The 22,536-nt window shown below is 60.2% G+C and overlaps 1 protein-coding gene across 4 annotated transcripts; it reads right to left on the bottom strand.

Annotated features, from left to right (window-relative positions):
• Positions 1–1,253: 1,253 nt before the first annotated feature.
• TP73 (tumor protein p73) lies at positions 1,254–22,325 on the bottom strand. Of its 4 annotated transcripts, none has more exons than XM_075538098.1 (11): positions 22,095–22,325; positions 9,726–9,912; positions 9,132–9,247; positions 7,307–7,416; positions 6,708–6,850; positions 6,356–6,444; positions 5,447–5,571; positions 4,838–4,986; positions 4,353–4,491; positions 3,666–3,759; positions 1,254–1,652 (listed from the first exon to the last, which is right to left on the bottom strand). In XM_075538098.1, the coding sequence occupies exons 1-11, from the start codon at positions 22,308–22,310 to the stop codon at positions 1,314–1,316; spliced, it is 1,707 nt and encodes a 568-aa protein (XP_075394213.1). In that variant the 5' UTR covers positions 22,311–22,325; the 3' UTR covers positions 1,254–1,313. The 4 variants fall into 4 exon arrangements, with proteins under 4 accessions (XP_075394213.1, XP_075394214.1, XP_075394215.1 ...); XM_075538099.1 differs by having other exon boundaries at positions 5,450–5,571; XM_075538100.1 differs by lacking the exons at positions 3,666–3,759; positions 4,838–4,986.
• Between the last annotated feature and the right edge of the window lie 211 nt (positions 22,326–22,536).

Below are 22,536 nucleotides of genomic sequence, written 5' to 3'. Positions count from 1 at the left end.
AATACAACTGACTGGCCCTCTTCCTGTGCAGACAGCTGTCCCCGACAGGGAGGGCGGCTCTATAAAGTGTGCCCCGGTAGCATCTCACAGGGGGCGTGTCACTCTCAGCTGAGTGAGGGTGCACAGTGCAGGTCCAGGGCAGCCTGCCTGCGGCCGTCCCCAAGAATGCTCACCCACTGCCTTTCTTCCCAACAAGTCTCTCCCGTGGTCGAAGGTTCTCCTCCGCCCAACGAGCCAAAGAAGTCATGGGCTGAAGAGCTGCCTCTCTTGGAGAACCACCCAGACCCCACTCCCTGAGGCCACCAGAGCCCCTGCCCAGTGTGCCCCCTGCTCTGGGACAGTCCTCTTGGCAGGTTGGGCCCTGAGATGCACGGGCAAGCTGGGGCCGTGCTGGTTTGTGCTCTTGGGGTATGCTGGCAAAGATGTTTAAAGAAATGAAAGCTGGCCCACCGTGGTAGAAAAGGGCACCGTTTTATCCAATGCCAACAATGTCCACTGTCCTGGGTGAGGTGGGGAGGGACACGCTGTGGATTACATGCCGAATGGGCACCCTGGTGCAGGCTGTGGCCATGGGTAGGTCCATTCTGCACCCAGCTGCCCCTCCCCCTCCCCCATCTTCTCTCCAATTCTAGCCCCTCAGTTTCATTGTGGCAGGAAGCGGGTGGTCAGTGTGTAGGGACCCAGCCCAGTCCTTGGTCCAGCACTGGCAGTGCCCGGCACAGTTTGGAGCGGAGATGTTCACCTACACAAGCGTGCTTTCTTTTCACAACTGCGCATCTTCACGCACATATGTCCCCAGAATCTTGCACAAGCACACACCCTCGTCCACATCTCCGACTCCATCACCAAGCTGACCATTGCTACCCAGACCCTGGGGGCCTCGGGGAATACTCATTGGCAGTCCATCAGCAGAGCAGACCCTGTACTTGTGAAGGGTCTCTCCTGGGGCAGACACTTGAAACAGCGGGGACTGGACCCAGTAGCTCAGCTCCGGGCTCACCTCTGCTCTGGGCTGGTGGTGAAGGGCAGGCTGAGAGCAAGCGACTGGCCTTGGGGCTCTGTCCAGCCTGGGTGGTCTAAGTTGTACCCTCCCAGAAACCCACCTATGGGCCCACTCCAGAAGTCACCAGCAGGAGAATCAGGCTGTCCATGGGTGCCTGGGGACCTGGCAGCGTCTCCTGGGGCAGGTGAGGGTCCAGCTCGCCCCTTTGGCCTCCTGCCTCCCTGGGCACAGCTTCCGGAGGGCAGTGTTGGACAAAGAGGACAAGGAGCTAGCGCAAGGCTCCAGGCCCCGGCTTCCACATGTCTGGCTTTCAGTGGATCTCACCCTCAGTGAGCTCCTCCTTGATGGCCTGTCTGTTACGGACCTTGCAGTCCGGCATGTCGAAGCCGAAGTCGGCCCAGTCGTCGGGGCCAGCGGGCCCGGAGCGCCCGGGGATGGTGATGGTGTGGCGCACGCGGAAGTGCACAGCCTCCATGACCCGCTGCCGCTGCAGCTCGCCTGTGCTGCCCACTGCCAGCGTGGTGGCAGCGTTGCTGCTGGCGCGGATCAGCTGCTGAGCCCCGCTGTAGTCGTGGCCCTGCTTCAGGTCCTGGAGGCCACGCCAGATGGTCATGCGGTACTGGTCCGGGATCTTCAGGGCCCCCAGGTCCTGCGAGGACAAGGGCGGTGTGAGGGGGCCTGAGTGGTGCGAGCTAGGACCCCAGCTCTGAGACCATTGCAGCCTGGAGCTTGGTGGACGGGTCAAGTCTGCACGAATGGGAAGCAATGGGGCCGGACAGGCACGGTTGGCTGTGGCCTCTTTATACTAGTGGGGGAGGGGAGTCCTGGCCAGAGCTGGGGCCTGAGGAAGAGAAAGGAGCCCTGCTGGAGCCGTAAGAGTAACAGTCTCAAAAAAAAGAGTAACAGTCTCAATAATTTATACTTTATCAAGGGTTCAAGAGGGGAGGAAGGGGGAGTGAGGGAGGGAAAGAGTCCCTGATACCAAGGGCTCAAGTAGAAAGAAAATGTTTTCAAAATGAGCTTGATACAATTGGTGTATGGATTGTAATAAGAGCTCCCAATAAAATGGTTTATTAAAAATCTTTAAAAAAAAAAAAAAAAGAGGGACAGTGTCAGAGACCCACAGCCCACAGGTGGCAGTGAGCTTGGTTTGGTTTGGGAGAGGTCAAAGGGAAGAACAGAGGTCATTTGGACTTGTGGGTGGGGAGCACTGGCATCTTCATCAGGTCTCACAGCATCCTGGGGGGGGTCACTTGACAGCCCCTCCACTGGACCCCTGCTCCCCAGCCCTCCACACAGACAGCAGAAGTACACGCAGCACCCTGGGGAGATGGTCTGCCCCTGGGGATGAGTCAGTAGCACAGAGAGCAGCTGTACTGACTTAGCTGGCAGCCTTAGGGGTGGGGGTGGGGGTGGGGGCTGGCTGAGCAGTTGGTCAGGCTCCTCTGACAACCCTGAGTCTCTGGGGCACCAAGGCCCGGGGCTGGAAGGAGTAGGAGGTGCCCCGGCTTGAGCTCAGTGGGAGCAGAGAGAGGGGCTCCCAGGACCCCCGGGATCCCAGAGGCGTGTCCCGGCCTCTCAGAGCTGGCGCAGAGTCATGTGAGCTGAGCGCTGGCCATGCTGAAAGCAGTAGACCAGCAGTCTCATTGAAGAGTCCCCGGGCAGTGCCAGAAGAGCCCTGGAGGTGCCATGGCTAAGCACCAGGCTGCTAACCCAAAGGTCGGTGGTTCAAATCCCCCGGCTGCCCCAGGGGTGAGAAACATGGCTGCCTGCATCTGGGAAGATGTCCAGCATCAGAAGCCCCGGGGGCAATTGTACTCTGTCCTAGAGGGTCGCTCTGGGTTTGGCTGGCCTCGACAGGGAGTCATGCAGACGGCAACATGCTGGGCTGCTGGCCAAAAGGTTGGCGGTTCGAGCCCATCCAGGGTCCCCCTCAGTCACTGGGAATGCCACAGGGTGCAGTTCTGCTGGGTCACAGTGGTGGGAGAGCGGGCAGTCACCACAAGTAAGAGCTGACTTTGGTTTCCTCTAGAGCAGCGGTTCTCAACCTTCCTAATGCTGCGACCCTTTAATACAGTTCCTCATGTGGTGGTGACCCCCAACCATAACATTATTTTCATTGCTACGTCATCACTGTCATTTTGCTACTGTTGTGAATCGGGTGACCCCTGTGAAAGGGTCATTCAACCCCAAAGGGGTCACGACCCACAGGTTGAGAACCACTGCTCAAGAGGATCTGTGATCAGAGGCAGGGTGGCTGTCCAGTTCTCAGAGGGCCCTGGCCTTCTCTGAGCTCCAGTGACACACACAGCACCCCCGGCAACCAGGCACTGCGGTACTGACAGACGGGCAGACGGGCATCAAACTCCTGGTGGCTCATATAACCCCCAGTAGTCTCCGTGTCTTGGAGACAGCAGTCCCATCTAATTAAATCCAGAGGACCAGTCCAAGGGGGGCCTTGCCGTGGGAGACCGGAACATGCCTTTCACCAGCCCGCTGCCCACTCAACTGCCCTTCACCAGGGTGCCTCCAGAAAGGAAGTGTCATGGAGGCTGTGAACTCTGCTAGTGGAGGAGGGGCCCTTCCCCAATGTCCTCCTGCGGGCCCGGAGGGAGGGGACACCCTCTGTCCTCCTTTGGGGTCGGTGGCTGCAGGCATTTACCTCGATGGTGAGGTTCTGCAGGTGATACACGCTCTGTAAGCCCTGGGAGGTGAAGCACTCGATGCAGTTGGGGCACCCCAAGCCCGTTAGGAAACTGCAGAGAGTGAGAGACAGACAAGGGGGAGTGGGTTAGTGCCCATGGCCACGCCTGCAGGGAGCCACTCCTGGCCCAGCAGCTGGCCACACTGTGATGCTGGCCAAGGTGCCGGGCAGTGCTGCAGCCCTCCCAGCGAGGACAGGTCCCCTGGCTTCCACGAAATAGGGCATGGCGCCATGACTCCATGTTTGCTGAGAACCAAAAGGTTGCCAGTTCAAACTCACCCATCAGCTCAGAGTCTGAAAGACCAGGAGACCTGCTTTCACAAAGATGACGGCTGGAGGGAGAAGCCTGTGGGGCCCTTGTGTCCTCTAGTGTGGCTATGTGTTAGGATGGACGTCACGGAACCTCACAACCAGCACCCTGTCTGCCCCCCACCCATCCGTCTCAACCTACTCTTGGCGTGTGCCTTGGTCCACCTCTGTCCTGAGTGGGCAGTAACTAGACACATGAGGATGGGATGAGCAGGGACGACTGGAGGGAGGGGGTGCTGGAGGCCAGCGGACCAGGAGCCACAGACAGACCGAGGTTAGTGGACATGGCGTCAGCCTAGGTATCCCCCAGCCGGGCCCCAGCAGCAGCCTGCCTACCTGACAAGGCTGGGGTCGGCGTGGTAGGGGGGTGGTGGGGTGCAGTGGGACCCCGAGACCATGGGCTGCGAGCTGTGGGCGCCGTTCATCTCGCCGTTGGACGTCATTGGGTGACCATGGCTGTTGAGTATCCCGGGGCCTGGCGAGAGGCGGATGGTCAGGGTGAGCCAGCAGAGTGTCCGCCTGCACCCTATGCAGGCTCCATCCACCCTCCTCTCTCACCCCCACCCGAGGACATCACTGCCATTTGACCAGTGGGGACACGGAGCCTCTTGAGGTTCAGAGGTCATCCCAGGGGCCCTCGGTCTCCAAGAGGTAGAGCCAGAGGGTGTGCCCTGCATGTCCCTACAGCACCCTCTGCTCCCCCAGACATGGGCACCCCTGGTGGACAGTGACCAGGGTCAGAGCAAATGCAGGCGGGTGAGGTCTGAACGTAGCCCAGTCAGCCTTCCCTACCGCCCCGAGCGGGCCCTAGGGAGACTCACCCACAGGTCCCAGGCTGGGCCCTGCTGCAGAGCCATGTGGGGAAGGCTGACCCACCAGCTGGTTGACAGAAGGCAGCTTGCTGGCACCACCGTGGCCTTTGCCCATGGGCGACAGGATAGGCCCGTAGGTGGGGGGCTGCAGGTGGGTTCTGCTAGGAGAGTAACAGCTTGTGGGTCTGATGTCAGAGCCTCCTCCTCATGTTCCCCCGCCCCCACTGACACTGCCCACCATGCCCAGAGGCTGGAGATGGAGAAGCCCTGGCTTGTAACCGGACACTAGGGGCAGGGGTCCCCTCCTCATCTCGCCCACCCCTATAAGCCTGTGCCTTCCCTCCCTGCTACTGTCAAGGGGTGCAGGCTGGGAGGGGCTTCTTCCTCCTCAGGGTCAGCTCTGTGTCAGTCCAGGGGCACCCCTGGCCTTGAGCCACTCCTGGGGCTTCGGGACCCCCAGAAAGAGGTGAGCTGATGGTTGTGCCGCTGGGTCCAGGGCAGGCAGTGCAGGTCCTGGAAGGCTTCCTAGGGGCAGGGGTCCTGTGAGCTCAGATGGCTGGCACTCCCTGGCCCCTGCCGGCTGCAGCGCTGGCCATGGCCAGGCCGGGCTGTACTCACGGCCTCTGCAGGAGCTGCTGCTGCTGCTGCCGGTAGGAGTCGACCAGCTGCTGGGGCACCAGCTCCGTCAGCTCCAGGCCCTCCTTGATCTTCATCAGGATCTCAAAGTTCTCCCGGCCCCTCACCTGAGGGAGAGCCAGACCTCTGCAGGTGCACACGGACGCTGGCCACCCGCACCTCTCTGTGGGTGCAGGCAGCACTGGGCGGCTCCCTCCATGGGCTCCCACAGCACTGGCCTGGCCAGAGTCCCTGCCCTGGAGGTGACCCTGTCCACCCGGTCCTGCCTTTGTCCACTGTGTGCTTCCCCCTGCTCCCCAGAACTAAGGGCAATGCCTGCAATACCTGGGACACTCCACCCACACAGAGCATTCACTCTGGAAGGACTCGGCCATGAGAAGCTCCTGACTTCTGGAGCAGCTGTCGTAGCATAGTGAGTTGTGTGTTGGGCGACCTACCACAAGGTCGGCAGTTTGAAACTACCAGTGTCTCCGAGGGAGACAGACAGGGCTTTCTACTCCTGTCAAGTGTTAGTCTTGGAAACCCACATGGGCCAGTTCTACTTCTGACCTGGGAGTGAGCTTGATTTGCTTTTGAGGTTTATGGAGGATGGAGCCTGTGGGGTCAGCAGGAGAGGGTGGCACACTGGGGTGTTGAGCAGGCCGAGTGACATGAAAATGACATGATTCCTGATCGGTCACACACTTCCAGTGTCCCTGCAGCCAGTCTTGGGATTGTGGGTTTAAAGCTGCTGGTCCCTGGAACCCTGTGCCCCTGACATCTGTTTAACCACTCTGAGCAGGCTCTTCCTGCCTGATGCCCTGTGGAGCCCCAGGATGAAGCTCTGGGAAGTCCCCATGGCTCCTGGTGGCCCCTGGGGCCGGCACCCAGCCCTCTGCTGAGCACACTCACGGGCATGTAGTACATGTCCTCGTCCCCATGTCGCCTCTTCTTCACACTGGCCCCCAGGGAGGGGATGGCCGGGGGGCTCTGCTTGAATGCTGCATGGGGAGAGGGATTGCATACGCAGTCAGAGGAGGAGGGAGGGTCCCTGTGCATGGGGGGGGGGGGCGTGGCAGAGCTTCCAGACCACCACCCACCGTGGAGGACATCTAGCCTTCTGAGCCTGGACTGGGCAGGCCTGTCTTTCTATCAGTGTGGCCTGGGGCTGTGCCACCTCAGCTGAGTTGGGCTCAGCCAAATGCATGCAGAGACCACCGGGCCTCAACCACCCACCTCCCCCACCCAGTCCCAGGGGGCTCACTGCGTTTGCTGGCTGCCCCGCTCTTGGCTGCGCTTTCATTCAGGGCCTGCTGCTCCCGGAAGTGATCCTCATCGGCCTTGCGGTCCCGGCCAGGGCAGGCACAGATCCGGCCCTCAAAGGACCGGCGGCCCAGCACCTGTCCACTGTGAGGCAGACACCGTTGGAACCTTGAATCTCTGGACACTCCACCCTCAACCCTGCTCATGCCCCCCACCCCCACCCCCACTCTGAGAGTCAGGGGCTCCAGGGCTGAGCACCCAGTGAGGGGAGTGGGCCCTCTGGGGCTAGAGGGAACCAACTGGGAATGTGGGAGCCTGCTTGGAGACATCAGCCCTGACTCCAGGCCCGGCTGTGCCCCCAGAAGCCCCTGCACAGCTGGCACGTGGCAAGGGCAGGGGTGGGGTGGGGAAGGACAGCAGCCAGGTCCTGCAGCCACAGCACAGTATGAAAGACTCCTTCCTCGTTCTCGCTCCAAGAACTCAGGTAGCAGCCGTTGGCCTTGGCCTCCACGTCCCCATGTCAAGACCCTCCAGTAGCACTGCCCCAGCCCCCCTAGCCCCCTCACCCCCTGCCCCTCTTCTATGTGAACTCAGACTCACTCCCGGGTTTCCAAGGTGATGATGATGAGGATGGGCCGCCGGTTCATGCCCCCCACGCAGCTGCTGTTGCACATGAAGTTGTACAGGATGGTGGTGAACTCGGTCCCCACCTGCACATGGGCAGCCGGAAGAGTGTCAGTGCACAGGCCCTATGATATGGAGGTGGGGCTTCTAGGCTGGGCAGCGCCCAGATTTAGGTGTGGTTGTGAGTGGATACGGGAAAGGGGAGGTTCAAGGCCCTTCTTTGTCACCCATTTTTCCAACCAATCATCCCAACTATCCATCCAATCAATCCATGGATCCTTTTAGATCCATCCATTCAACGAACCAACCCACCCACTGTCCATCCATCCATCTCACTTATACATCCAACCAACCCACCATATATCTATTCCAACTATCCATTCATCCCAACCACCCATCCATTTGAACTATCCATCTAACCAACCCACTAATTCATTCCCATCCAACCATCCATCCTTCCATCCATTCAACCAACCATCCCAACCACCTATCTCACCATCCATCTATTCAATCCATTGATTCATATCTATTCATCCAACCAACCCACATCCATCCATCCATTCATTTATTCACCTCACTCATCCATACAATGAACCCCCCATCCAGCCATTGTAACAACCCATACATCCTAACCACCCATTCATCTGAACTATCCATCTGACCAACCCATGAATCCTTTCATCCCCAGCCATCCATCTATCAAACCAATCAACCATCCATCCATCTGTCTAACTCATCCGACCAACCAAGCCACTATCCATCCATTCCAACCATCCTACCCATCTCACCCAGGTGTCCATCCATCCTTCCAACCACTCAAGCTCCCATCCATCCATCAATCCACAGATAGGCCCACCACACAGTGCACTGGCTGCAGGTGCTATGCTGGCTCTGGGTGCTGCCCGAGAGGGGTCAGGCCTGGTCTTTGCTCTGCCCTTTGCTCTGGACACCTCTGCCATCTACCCTGACCAAGGCCAGAAGACAAGGCCCCGAGGCCATGTGTGGTGGGTACATGCCCCGGCCTCTGTGGACATCTGTGTGTTACACACTGCGCTTTCCCACGGTGGGAACATGGCTCCGATGGAGGGTGCGACCAAAGTGCGGTGTGGGGGAACCCCAGTCCCAGCATCCACCTCCATTTCCCAGGAGAAAGTGGAGCATAGTGAACACCATGGATGGGGTTGGGGCAGATTTGGGACCTGAACTCCGAACTCTTGACCGCTGATTGCTTGGACGATTGAACAGGAGTGTTCACTGGCTTCCTGGGTCAGTCAGCGTGTGGAAGTGAGTCCCTAGTTTGGGAATGCCAAGGCCTTTCACAGAACTGCCACTAGGGGGTGAGAGAGCGCTGAGGCTGACCAGACAGCTGCAGGCCAGGGCTGGGTCTGCGTGCACGTGGATTAGAGTTGAGGCATTCTGGGGATGGAGGATGTTGTGGGGTCCCACATACAAAGCCCATGAGAAGGGATCCAAGGAGGCCTGGGGATGGGGTACAGGGGTGCATACAGCATAGTTAAGGGGTTATTGCCTCCATTCCTCCCTGGGAAGCCCAGCACCTCCCAGCATGACTGATCCCACCTTGATCCTGGGCCCCATCCTACCTCTCCTCTCTGCCGGTCATAGAAACTCACTTCTCTCAAGCCCCCAGCCCCTGGAACCTTCTGCTGCCTCAGGTAATGGGCTGACCGGCACCCGGGTCCCTCTGAGCCCCACCTACCTCTGCAGCCTTTTGTGGGTGTTGTGCCCCCAGCTGTGGTCACCACCCCACCCTTCCCTACCCACTGCCCTGGCGAGCTCCTACCTGTGGGGGCTCGTATGGCACCATGACGCTCTGCCTGCCAGTGACCGGGTCATCTACATACTGCGAGAGGTTGCTGCCTTCCACTCGTATGAGGTGGCTGGCGGGGGCAGACTGTCCTGAGGAGGGGGAGCATGACTTCAGAGAGGAGTAAGAATGCCCAGCCACCCCTGGCTGGAATCCACAATGCGATGGGGGTGCCTGTAGCCCTGACCTCTGGTCCCCCAGATGAGATCTTGGGAGCTGGAATCAGGACCCTGCTTTTCAGCTCCTCTGCAGCCCTCCTGGGTGGCCCCTAAGGCCTATCAGGCTCACTGGCACAGAGAGGGCTGCTCCACATAGCATCCCAGTCCCAGAAGGCCTGCCCAGGACCCCTCTCAGGCCCTGTCCCCGCCTGCAGGGTAACACGCAGGCCTGTCGGAGAGGGAGGCCCAGTCACAGGGACGGTCAGTCTGCCAGCACACAGGGACACCAGGGGCCACACAGGGATGCCAGGGGCCCTGCAGGGGCCGCTGAAAGGCTGAGCTGGGACTAGAAATCCCCACCACGGGCACAGAACAGCGAGGGCCTCATGGCCTCGTCCTCCCTGGGCCTCACCTTCGTTGAAGTCCCTCCCCAGCTCATGGTTGGGGCAGCGCTTCACGACCTCCGTCACATGCTCGGCCTTCTTGTAGACGGGCATGGCTCGGACGGCAGTGCCGGGCGGCGGGGGGGTGGACACCTTCATCTGGATGGGGCAGGTCTTGGCGATCTGGCAGTACAGCTTCTTCAACAGGGGGGAGTACTGCCAACGAGAGGCACATGAGGCCGACGGCCCTGCCTCTGGGACCCCTGCTGTCCCCCAGGACCCTTTCCTCAGGCCCCTTCTCCCAGCACCTACCCCAGCCCCACTCAGCACCCAGCGGGTTGATACAGGCTCCGTGGCAGCTGTGACTGCACCATCGGTCCTACCTCCCTCCACCCTCAGGTGACCAACACAGAGAGGGCGTTGGTCCATGGAGGCCAGAGCCTGGACGCGGCCAGGGCGAGGGCCCGACTCCCAGACTCTCACTCCCTGAGGGCCCTCCCCACTACAGAGGGGCGATCAGCTTATCCTTTGGGAGGGGGCAGCATGAACAGCAGGACTGGGGCCAGTGGCAACCCAACCAAGAAAGCAGGAGGCACCCCCCATGTGGGGGCCTGAGGGACAGCCATCCTGAAGGCGGGGTATGTGTTGGGGGCAGGGTGACTCCTCCCTGTGTCAGCGCCCTGGGCAGGGAAGAGCCACACAGGAAGGAGCAGGCTCCAGGTCCCCCCTAGATGATGAGCGCTCCGAAAGCACCTCACCCCTGTGTGCAGAGGGGCACAGAGCCAGCTCCCACCCCCTTGTCTCACTTCAGTGATGCCCAGCCAATGGGGCATGCAGCTGGTGCTCGGTAAGTGCACCTTGGCCCCATACTTCCCTGGGTGGGGGTTTGCATAGAGCGTGGGCCACGGCTGCCACAGCATGAAGGGGGCCCATCTGTGCCCAGGCTGTAGCCGCCCAGGTGCAGCAAACACTGCACATGCAGACTCACAGTGACCCTAGAAGATAGGGCAGGGCTGCCCAGGTGGGTTTCCCAGGCAGCAACCCTTCGTGGAAGCAGCATGGCTCATCTTTCTCCCAGGGAGCAGCTGGTGGGTTTGAACTGCTGACTTTGGCAGTAGCAGCCCCACGCATAACCACTACGCCACCGGGGCTGCACTAGCAAACACGGGGTGTCGGTTTAATGTACAAGCGAGGATACAGGACATGGAGGCAACTCATCTCACGGAGAGAATCAGCTACCAGGAAGGTGCTAGAAGGTTTCCATGTGAGGGGCCAGCTAGGAGGTCTTCTTGGAGGAGGAGGCCAAGGGGACTGCTGGCAGAGCCATGAGTGACTTGGAGTTCACTGGGCAAGGATTCCGAGACCTCTATCCCACTGTGTCTGATGAGTCCTGACTCCTTCTTGGGCCTCCTTGAGCCCCAAGGAGCCCAGCTAACCTCTCCCGTCAGACTCAGGGGTCCTGCCACCAGGCACCACCCTGATCACATTTATCAGGCCTTAGCTGTGACCTGATAAATGGCTCCCACCCCTCCCACCCCTTGCAGGGTCAGCCAGGCTCCAGATGACACCCAAGGGCACAGGCCAGCCAGAGCCCTGGGGAGGGTCTGCACAGGGGGTGGAAGGGGTGGGCAGACTGGCCTGCCCAACAGGCCTGCGTGAGCCAGGACTCAGGAAGGAATCAGGTCAAAGTCAGAGGGGCGGCAGGAGGAGGCTACTGTGGGGGGTGGACAACTTGAGGCCCCAGGCTCAGCATGGCGACCTCAAGTAAGACAGAAAGCAGAGTCGGGGCTGGTAGGTTCCACGTGGCCCCACTGTTGGGTGAGATGGCAGAGCTGGAATTAGGCAACACTGTTATCCGAGGGGATGTCAGGGAGAGGGGAGAGCTGAATTTGGGTTGGTGGGGGGAGAGGGGAGGTCTATGCCCTTCTCTAGGCTGACCCTGTCCTCATGCAGGGTAGGGTGGGAGAGGGATGGCCACCAGTGGCCCCTTTTCACAGCAGCTGGGTCCCAGGGGTGGCTGTGCCCATGGGGAGGTACCTGCAGCCCTCCTGGCTCCCTGGTGGTGAGTGGAGTCTGAAGGGTGAGTGGGTTTGCGCTCCTCCCTGCCATAGCTGCCCAGGGCTCTGCTCTCACGGCTCCCACACCCCGGCTCCCAGAAAGACAGAGTCCAAGATTCCTGGAAGCCCAGTTCTGCTCCCTTCCCCAGCCTCACCCCTTACATCGGGATCCCTGTTGTCCTGCCTCCTCCCCTCTGCTGAGGTGGGTCAGCAGTCCCTCGAAGCCCAGACACACACTCCGAGACCCCAGGTGGGGGGACAGTGGGGACGCATGTGTCTGGACTTCCTGGTTGAGAAGGTCCTAGAGACATCAATGTGCCCATGCAGGGCAGGGCCACCTGGGCGAGATGCTCCACGACTCCTCCCCCTAAGAGGAGCCTTGGAGCCCTGGCCGCCTGCAGGCTGGGGCAGTGCAGGGAGCTGTCCCTGGTACCGCAAAACAGCAACACCCCTCCTGCTTTGGGCAGCCCCAGGCTCCTCTGAGCCAGGCCAGGGCAAAATGTCGCAATGAGGACGGACAGACGAGGGGCATACACACCGGGAGAAATGGGGAGATACCGCCCCCCTGGGACCACGTGAGGGCCCTCCTCTCCCCCCGCCACGAGCAAGACCACTAGATACAGAGCATCCGGCCACCCTTACACAGTATCCCAGGCCAGTGCTGAAGGGCGGGCTGCCCACGTGGCCTTGGGGCCACACATCCTACTGAAGCCCTGGGCCCTGGCGAGGGGTTCCCCCCTGGATCCGGCTCCAGATAAGAATCCTTCCCCGAGAGCCCCGAGCCCCCTCCTCTGATGGTCCACTGTGGTCCTGGACTGGGGGCTAGGCAGGGCACCCGAGTGCCCTTCCTTTCTGTGACTGCTGTGTCCCCGCCGCCTCTCTCCCTCCCGTTCTTCTCTAGAACCGCTAGATGAATGTGTTTCAGCAGATTCCGAGCCGATAAAATCTTATTTATCTTCGGCTGTTGACACAGAACCGCCTAGACTTGTCTGTTCCGGGATGCGTGTGCTACTCTGTACTTGCAGGAAATGATTCGCCCAAACACTGATATGTGCCCAGCAGCTACTCCCTCTGCACCCCACTGCTGGCTTTTCTTCTGGGACCCCCTCCGGGCCAACCTCCCCAGCCTTTCCCCGACCCCGCTCTGTCCCAAAGGGGCCTGGCCCGGCTAGCAGCCCCGAGGCTGGTGGCCTGGAGGGTGGTGGGCAGGAGGGTGCGGGGGTGCGGGGGCTGTTAATTTCCTCACCCGCTCCCGGCAGCTGGGGTGCCCGGCGCAGGCAGGTCTGGGCAGGAGGACAGTGGAGAGGTGATAATAACTTGTCTGTCAATTTCCCAAGACATGTAGCATCTTGCAAACCGCAAATACCGTTAACCAGCTTGGGTGAATCTGTTACAACAGATTCTGGAAGACGTGGCCTGCGGTGGGGGCTTGCTTTTTTTTTCTTTTTTAAAAATTTATATATATATTTTTAATAGTTCATTTTATTCTCTTTCTGCTTGGTGTGCGCGGGTGCATGTGGGTTTAGAACCAGTGCCTCAGCCTGCTCTGGGTCACAGCACCCGTGGAGGACCCCAGCTCCACCCCCAGCCCAGGTGACAGGCCCTCTCTCCCTGGCAGAGTTCCCGGGCAGCCCACAGAACACCTGGCATGGAGTTCTGTGGGCTTACGCACCAATCCCCCCAAACTCACAAGGGACCCCAGCCAACCGCCCTGGATGCTCTTTTCCCTCCAGGGGAAGTGGGTTCCTGGAGGACACACCCTAGAGGTGAGTCTATCTCTATCTCCCCCAGCACAGGGTCCTTCCATCCCTCTCTGTTCAGGGGCCTGGCCAGGTCCAAGCTGGCTGGAGGCGAGGTTCCCGCATGATGCCCGAGCCCCGACTGTTACCCTGAGACCTTCCTCAAAGGGTTGTGTCCACTTCGGTGGGACCACTGTGCCCAGGGAGGGCTAGCACACAGCCTCTGTCACCACTCACCTAGCCAAGACCCCCTGGCTGCAAAGGGGACACTACCCTTCCCACCAGGGTAGGTGCCGCCTCCATCTGAGCCTTGCGCTGAGACCCAGACACCCTGCGGGGAGCTGTCCTTAGGGTCCCTGAGGGCAGGGCAGGGCTGGCAGGGAGACCAGGGGTGGCCCCAGCAACAGCCTTCTGCCCTCACTTGAAGGCACTACGGATGCGATCTGAAGGAACCGCCCTTAGCCCTTAGCCTCTGCCACCCCGAGGGCTCTCCACCTACCTCCTCTTCCCGAGGGCCAGAGGGTCACTGGCTGTGCTGGGCATCCCTGCTAGCCTCTCCTCTGGACCCTGGCTCACGGAGAGAAGGCGCTGGCACGGGATGCAGCAGCAGGAGAGTGGGCAGCTGGCCAATGAGGCGTGCCTGGCAGCTCTGCCCTCGGGGGCAATTTCCTTTGGCTGCCCACCCCACCAGCACCCACACACACCTCCTTTGTGACTCTGGCCTGGACCCAGAAGGGCAGTCCTGGGGCTGTCCATGGACCACAGGCACTGCATTTTAGACACTGGCATCAGACAGTCCAGGGCTAGACAGGTCAGTTCCTTCCCTGGACTCTGCAGAGCTGCACTTGGTAGGGGCTGGGTCTTAGCCAGTTGAGAAGGAGAGGGGCCAGTGAGTCCAGGGGCCTCTGTGGAGTTTGGGTGTGTGTTCACTTCCAGATGGTTCCATCAGGAAGTCTGGAGATGGGCCCTATAGCCTCCCTCTTGACTACCCAGGATGCAGGACTATCCCCCCATGGCAGACCCGGCTTGAGATGCCCCTACTCACTCAAGCTTGATGTCTGCTCGAAGTGCAATCCATTCCACGCAGGTCAGGGCCCAGCGCTTCTCCGAGGGGCGCAGCTGCCCATGCCTGGCCAGCTTGTGGACACGTGGGGCCGTGGGGCCTTTGAGGAAATTGTTGGCTAGAAAGGGAGCTTTCACTGAGCCTATAAATACTTGACAAGGGCCTGGGGCCAGAAGAGCCTGATGTGGAAATGGCTGATTCACCTGCTGCAGAGAGCAGTGGACCTCAGCATTCAGGGCCTGCGCCGATGGCCTGCCTCTGTCTTCCGGGAACTGGCCCCCTCTGTCTGCGGAGACCAGGGCGGTCTTGTCTGGGTCCCACAACTGCAGTGGAGGAGGTAGGTGGGGCTGCAATATTGAGCCAACTCTGGCTGGGGGGCTACGGCATGCTTTCTTAGGAAGTCCCCTTGGGCGGAGCAAACAGCTGCTCACCCAAAGGTTCCAGGTGCGAGTTGGCCCCCAAGGTGACTCAGAAGAAAGGCCTGGTGATCCCCTTCCCCCAAAAGCAGTTGCTGCGAACCCTGGGGGGTACTGTTCCACCCTGACACACCCGGGGTCCCTGTGAGTTGAAATCAACCCCACAGCAATGGAGTGCGAGGAGGGAGCGGGGGACGACAAACTTCAGAACTCCCATATCCCTGTGCCTTGGTGCTGGGACCTCCACAGCAGGGCCCTTCTGCCCTCAAATGAGCCGAGCCCCTCGAAGCCTCTGCGGCCCCGGGAATAAACCCAGTGACCCAGAGAGCCCCGCTTTGAGGCAACTCCCCTCCTGAGCCTCACTCTCTCCACTTGCAAAATGGGAGGGGGCTTTTCTTTCCAGCTCTGATATCCTGGCATTCCCCACCCTCTGCCCTTCCTGAGACTCCCAGGACCATTGCTGGATGGCTGGAGGTGGCAAGGGCTTGTCCACCAGGGTCGGGATCAGCCAACCTTGGGTCCACAGAGCCCGACTGTCAGCCCTGAGCTTGAGAAAAAAACAGGGCAGGTTCCCCACTGGTCAATCACTAGCAGAGAGACCTGGGTCCCTGGTCCTGAGCCCTCTCCCCTGCTGTGCCCCCACCCCACCCAGGTCCTCCCTGGGCCAGGGTCCAGACACCCAGGGTCCTGTGTTGATGTGGCTCTGGTTGCAGCAGGGTGTCACCTGTGACCCCTCTTTCTTAAGGTGGGGAGTTCCAGGGGGTGCAGATGGTGAACACGCTCAGCTGTTAACTCCAAGGATGGAGGTTCGAGTCCACCCAGAGGTGCCTCAGAAGAAAGGCCTGGTGTTCTCTGTCTGAGACACAGCCCCATGCAGGTGGCTCTGAGTGATGGAACTGGTGACTGGTCTGCGCTCCTTGTCAGGGTGGGGGCAGGGGGCAGGGAGGGCAGAGAGATCAAGAGGGAACTGAGTGGGAATTCTGCTTCTTTTGGTTCCTGCTGTTTGCCTTGCCCCCAGGTACAAGGGCAGCCTCACCCGGAGTGTTCTAACTACAATGTTCTTGGGGGGTGGGGGGGGTGGGCAGGGGTTTCCTTGGTAAATAAAAAGCAAGCCACAAAACCAGCAGCTGGGGCGGTGGCCTCGTCCCACCTACCCACAGGTAGGGAGCATCCCACTGAGGCACACTTTGGAGCTTCTTCCAGGGGCCTGAAGGGGCAGGCAGGGACATCCAGGGTCAAATCCCTCCTCAGTCTTTTCACCAGGGGGTCTAAGGATCCCATGGAGCTGGAACTGGGTGCCCCTGGCCAGGCACCCATAGAGGGGTAACTTCACTGCACCGGAAGCCAGGAGTCTGGCTGCCTGTCTGGCTCCTGCTGCCCTGCACGGGCAGGTGCCCCTTGAAGCCTCAGTTTCCCCACCACCCAGTGGGGAGAATTCGAGATCCTTCTCTGGGACCCCCCTGTCAGCATTGCTGTGGAGTCAGCTCCGACTGCTAGAGACCCCGTGTGTCAGAACTGAATATGCCCCTCAGGTTACCAAAAGGCCGAGCCCTTCAGGGAACAGATCTCCAGGCCTTTCGTCAGAGGCGCCTCTCGGTGGACTTGAACCTCCATCCTCCTGGCTAGCAGCCGAGCACGCTCCCTGCTGCAGGCCACCAGTGCTTCGAAGCAAACGGTGGACCGCGAGGAAGGTTGGCTCTGTTTCGGGAACAAGTCCTAAGAGAACATTCTCCTTCAAACATAGATGCTTCAAGAAGCTCTCTCTCGTAGCTCCTAGATTGTGTGGGGTGAAGGCCTGGGTGCCCCTCCCCCAGGGTCCCCCAGGAATCTCCCAAAGTCTGCACTGTGGCTGGGAACCCGGGGATGCAGAAGAGGCCGCTCCACTCAATGTCCCCAAGACCAGTTCCCACACCCTCCAGGGAGGAGCTTCGTCCAGGGGGTGCAGGTTGGTGAGGGGACCCCAGCTCACCCTTGTGCGGTGGCCTACAGGAAACCCGCCCTGCCCGAGGGCCTGCACAAGATGAGCAATTGCTGCAATTTCCCCGAGTGTCCTTGTTTCTCTCTCATGCCCTGCGCCTCATCTCACAATAAACATGGTCGGAATGCTTCCCTCGGCTCTAAAGACAGGTAATTGCCTTTGGTGCCAGTAAAAGGTATTAATTCCACTTATGCATTCCATAAACTTTTAGGATAACGCAATTGATACCACAGTCGTGTTGGGACACCTCCGCTATTATTCTCCGGCAGCAGAGCTCCGAGGGGCTGGAAAGTTTTTGCCAGACCTAGAAGCATTGACTCAGCCTCCTTTCACCCTGGCTTCCCTGCCCGCCTGCCCGCCCGCCCGCCGCGTGTGCTGGGGTGGGAGTGGACGGGGACGCTCCCAGGGACAACACACTCACACACAGCCTTGCACAGAGGCTCACCTGCAGTCCTACGACCTCACACACTCATGCTCATACACATACTGGCCCACTCACAACACACACACACACACGCCGGCCCACTCAATCACAACACGCACGCAGACTCACAACACACACAGGCTCACACATGCACATGCACGCTTGCACACACACTCTCTCTCTCACCCATGTGCAGACACGGTCTCACGCTCACCCCGTATCCTCAGCAGCCAGTCCAGCACATAGTGGGAAGAAGTTAGGTGCTGTGTCTGGGCTCCTGTCTGTCCCCAGCCCTGTCTGTCCTGGGTGGCAGCCCTGCCCCCCCCACCAGTGCCCTCACCCCTGGAAGGGCAGTGACCGCAGCTGCATTGGCAGAGCCTCTCAGCCTGCCTGGGAAGGAGGGAGGGTGAGATCAGGAGGGGCTGCTGGGCACCTAACCAGTGTGGCCTCGAGCCTGACCTCAGAGCCCTCCTGAGCTCTATGAACATTGGCAGGCCTGGCCCCGGCCAGGAGGCGGCTGGCTGCACTGAGCAGAGTTCAAGCCCACAGGGCCAGGGCCAGGGCAACACTGCTCACGTTCTGGCTGTTCCAGGGGGCCAGGCTTGGACCTGGCAGCTGGCACAGCCCATGCTCTGATGCCCAGGGAGACTGGCCAAGGTCACTTGCAGGCCTGGACACCCTTCCCAGGAGGGTGCCTAGGAGGGATAAAGGCACTGGAGCCACCACCCTGGCCCAGCTTCATCTACCATCTGTCCTTCTGCCAGGAGGCCTCAGGTGCCTACCCAGTGCCAGGCTGTCAGGGGTTGCTCTGAGGGTTTATGCTTCCTCCTCCAAAAGCCCCAGTGGGCCCTGGGCTGGGACGACCTCAGTCAGTCCATTGGAAAGTCCCAGTCCCTGCCCTAAGCAATCGCAGAGCCAGGCTCTGGCCCCCATCGTCGCCTTTACAGACTGCCCAGATGTGGGAAGATGACCCAGCAGCCACGGGTTGGTCAGGTTCAAGACACTGACCCCAGTGGGTACCTCTGGTCCATGTCGCTCCCTGTGCAGAGTCCCATTCAAGCTGTCACCAGGGGTACAATTTCCAAACTCTTCACTGAATGCGAAGTCCTCTCTGGCACCCCAGTTACCTTCGTACCAGCCCTTGTGGGTCTGTCAGAACCAGGATGGAACAAGAAGGCGTGCACATGCAACCTGTGTGTGTGTGAGAAGTGTGCGTGTCCGTGGTGCATGCCTGTGTGGTGTGTGCATGAATGTGTGTGGCATGGGTGCATGTGTGGCATGTGCACTTGCATTGTGTGTGCAAGCACATGCATTGCATGTACATATATGTCATGTGTACATGCGTGGTGTGTGTGGCATATTCATGTATGTGGTATGTGTATATATGCCTGTGGCCTGTGCATGTGTGTGTGTAGTCTGTGTACAGGGTGTGTATGCATGTGTGTGTGGTAATGCACGCATGTATGTAGTGGGTGCATATGTGAAAGTGTGGAAGCTGGCCAGCAGCAGAAGGCCCACCCTGAGTGGGAATCCCATGGGAGCCTGAGCCAGGCAGAGGCCAAAGACCCCATTAACACCTGTGACACCCTGAGATGGGGGTGAGGTGTTTTCCCCAAGAGCAGAAAGGAAGAAACGTGGCAGTTTGGAATTGTACTTGAGAAAAATATGCATTATCTATCAGTTACCAGCCGGCCGGCGAGGTGGGAGCCGTGTGTGGAGGGCCGGGGCAGCAGGCCCGGCGACAAGCCCGGGCAGCACTGCACAGTTGGACCTCGGGAGGCGGGTGCAGGCAGCCGGCACAGCCTGCCCTGCACTCCAGCCTGCCAGCCCCGCCCCTCCCTGGGCAAGAGAAGGAGCATGGTGTTGCAGGGGGGCTGGGGGGGGGGGGGTGCTCCCAGGTAGCCAAGGCGCCAAAATCTCATTATCAACGTTTGTCCCACCCCAGTGCCCTCCACCCCTGCACTGGTAGCGACTGGGGCAGGGCTCAGCTGGAGCAGCCTGGTAGCATCTCCTCCAGACCCCAGAGGAGGCCCTGGCTGACAGCAGCCGCTGCTCAGGCACCTGGTGGGGCAGAGCTGTTGACCTCGGACAAGCCTTCCCTGACCTGTGGCACTGGTGGCTGGCCACATGTCTTGTTCCGGAGCAGGGCACCCCATGGGGCCCCTCAGGACCTTCGCCCCAGTCCTGATGCCCACACACCAAACACCGGGCATTGGCAGGGGGGCAGCTTTCATCCTTATCTGAGGACCAGTTCAGCCCCTCTGAGGTCTTCCAAGCCCCCTCAAGTGAGATATCTCAACCTCGGGGGAAGGAGGGGAGACAGAGCGCCCCCCCCCCATTGCCAGCCAGGACTCCGTACAGGGAACCAATTCCCAAACACCCAGGCAAATCATGTTCAGTGTTGAGGGGCTTCTCCATTAGAGCGGAGGCAGGAAAGAGTCAGAATGTGGAACAGAGAGGCCGTGAGTGCCTGATGGAGGGGTGCAGGTGTGGAGACGCGCCAGGCTTCCTGACCCAAAGCTGAGGTGGGGGGGAGTGTCCTAAATCCCTCTGGAGGGTAGCAGAGCCACCAAGAGACCCTTCTAGCCACCGGCAGTCACTGCTGAGCAACCTTCTCAGGAGGCACCAGGCTGTATCCGAAGCCCCTTGCAGCCACCGCCACTACTGCAGCAAAAACCCAATGACCCCACCTGGTGATGGGGTGCCTCATGCCCGCAGTGCTAGGCCCTGGGACGCACCCTGTACAGCACGAGCTCCTGTGGCCCCACCCGCAGCACGCAGGAAGGAGCGTTGGGAGGATAACTGGGAGGATGAAGAGGCACGAGTCCCCATGCCCGCCGCTGAGACCCGGCTGAGACAGCATAGAGAGAAGCAGGCAGCACGGAGCTCCCAGCTGGAGCAAGACCCAAAAAAAGCAACATCAGGGCCAGAGCTCCAAAGTGCCAGCTCGGTGGGTTCTGTCTGCCTCCAGCCACCATGGGAAAGCAGGCACTCCAGGCAGTGGAGATGGTGAAGCCCTGTGTCTTAAAAGGGACAGAGTGTGCACAGTGCTTGGGTGGGCATGATGGCCACCCTGGACGACTCAATTCCCTCTTTTCTCTGTTCCAGGTGGGCTGAGCTGAGTACCAAGCTGTCACCTAGGCGACAGCTGGGCTAGGGAGCCTTGGGGAGGACAGGGCGGCATCATGAAGCACCATCCCCGGAAGCTCTGAGATGTGGGGACTACACTCCCATCCCTAGTGGGCTGGGGACCAGGACAAGACTCATGTTCCCCAGTGGCAACGGGCAAGGTGACTGGGGCCCCTGGAGCTGCGTGTCTGCCTGTCTCCTGGTCTCTGCACTCCGAGGCAGCCCGAGGTCGCCAGGGGCAAGGGATCAGGGTGGTGAGTCCTGGTGTGGACTGATGGTGGGGAGGAGGCAGTGGGGAGTTCAAACAGTCCTTTGCTCTCCAAGCAGCAGTAGGAACCATGGGCCAATGGTACATCTTACATTAGCACAAAGGGGGGGGGGAATGGAGGCAAGTGTGGTTTGCTGTAACTTGAAGATACTGTAAGAGGGGTGCTACTTATCTCTGTTAGCGCTCTACACCACGGGGGAGGAGGCACTTAGTGAGGCAGTGGGGGCTGGGATGGACAGGATGGCTGCTCTGGTGTGTGGGCTCTGACCACTGCACTTCATGGTCCCTACCGCTGCTCAGGAAGCAAGGGGCTGCCTCTAGCTGGTGCCATGGGGAGCATGAGCCTTGTCCTGTCCGCCCCCACCCCCAGCTGTGAGAGGTGCAGCCCCCACCTCTCAGGGCTCCCAGGTGCGGTGCCCTATGGCAGAGGCTTCCTGCTCTCTCCAGGAGTGCCAATCTCAAAACCCATCTGTCTTTTGGAGTCGCTACCAGCCGGCATGGACGGGATATCAGTGTGTTTGTTAGGTTTGTGTTTCGGCGTCATTAGTGACACATACAACATCCAATGCCGCAGCCCCTGGTATGCCCACGTCATCCTATCTGTGTTTGGATACAGTGCTCCCAATCCCCAAGACAAAGATTGGCTTGATCGAGAGACCGCCTGTCAGGCACTGCCTATAATTCAAGCCCCTAGCTCGGGTCCCAGGCAGCCCTGGTGGCGGAGTAGGTTACACAATGCACTGCTAACTGCAAGGTCAGCAGTTCTAACCCATCACCGGCGTCTCAAGGGAAAGAGGAGGCCGTCTGCTTCTGTGAAGACATGCAGCCTGGGAAACCCTGGGTGGCTGTGAGCAAGAGCCCACTGGAGGGCAGCGAGAAGGGATTGAATTTTGCATGGTGACCACTTGAGGTGAGGGCCACGGGCTCCCTCCCTGCTGGGGGACCACAGTCTGCTGAGGGGACAGATCCAACTTTGTCTTTCTCTGTCCCATGACAATGCTTGGGATGGCCACTTGGAGGCTGTGGTGGCTGGGGACCTAGAGTGGCTGCCAGGAGGAGGTGACCCCTAGACCCCAGCACCAGCTTCCATCAGCTCTTAGCCCACCCAAGTAGGATTTCCAATCAGAGTCTCCCTGCAGCCCCACGGAGGTGGGCTGGCAGGAGGTGGCCCCTGCCCAGAGGGCTTCCCGGTAAGTCACATCCACCCCACCCCACCCCCATCCACCCCCTGCCGGGTGCCCTCTCTGCCCGCAGAATGGCCACCCCCTGTGGCCAGCATTGGTCCGGCTCACCGCCTGACCTCCTGGAGGCTCCGTGCACTCACCGTCCAGGTGGCTGACTTGGCTGTGCTGGACTGCTGGAAGGTGACCTCGAAGTGGTGGGGGCCGGGGTAGTCGGTATTGGAGGGGATGACGGGGGCGGGCGACATGGCATCAAAGGTGGAGCTGGGCTGGGTGTAGGGCGAGTGGGTGGGCACGCTGGCGGCGTGCTCCGGGGTGTAGGGGCTGGCGGGAGTGGTGCGGCTGCTCATCTGGTCCATGGTGTTGCTGAGCACATTGAACTGGGACTGGCGGGAGGGGGAAGAGGGAGAGTCAGGCTGAGCCCTGAGCTGGAGCCGCCCCAGCCCCCCCCCCCCACCCACCCAGGTGTCCGGTTACAGGGGCCTTAAAGGGCCAGCCCAGGAGAGTGAGAGTGAGCGAGTCAGCCCAAACATCTCCTCGGGCGCCCCCCCCAGCAGGTCACAACTTGTGCTGGGTGAACTGACA

The sequence above is a fragment of the Tenrec ecaudatus genome, chromosome 1 (assembly GCF_050624435.1).
Source record: "Tenrec ecaudatus isolate mTenEca1 chromosome 1, mTenEca1.hap1, whole genome shotgun sequence".
NCBI lineage: Eukaryota > Metazoa > Chordata > Mammalia > Afrosoricida > Tenrecidae > Tenrec > Tenrec ecaudatus.
This window is presented reverse-complemented; position numbering and strand designations above follow the sequence as displayed.

Coding starts and splice junctions, on each gene's coding strand:
- TP73 (XM_075538098.1), bottom strand. CDS start 22,310: ATGGACCAGATGAGCAGCCGCACCACTCCCGCCAGCCCCTACACCCCG. Junction 6,445..6,707: donor CGGGGCAGCCAGCAAACGCA/GTGAGCCCCCTG, acceptor CTCCCCATGCAG/CATTCAAGCAGAGCCCCCCG. Junction 4,492..4,837: donor GCCCAGCCTGGGACCTGTGG/GTGAGTCTCCCT, acceptor GCCTCTCGCCAG/GCCCCGGGATACTCAACAGC.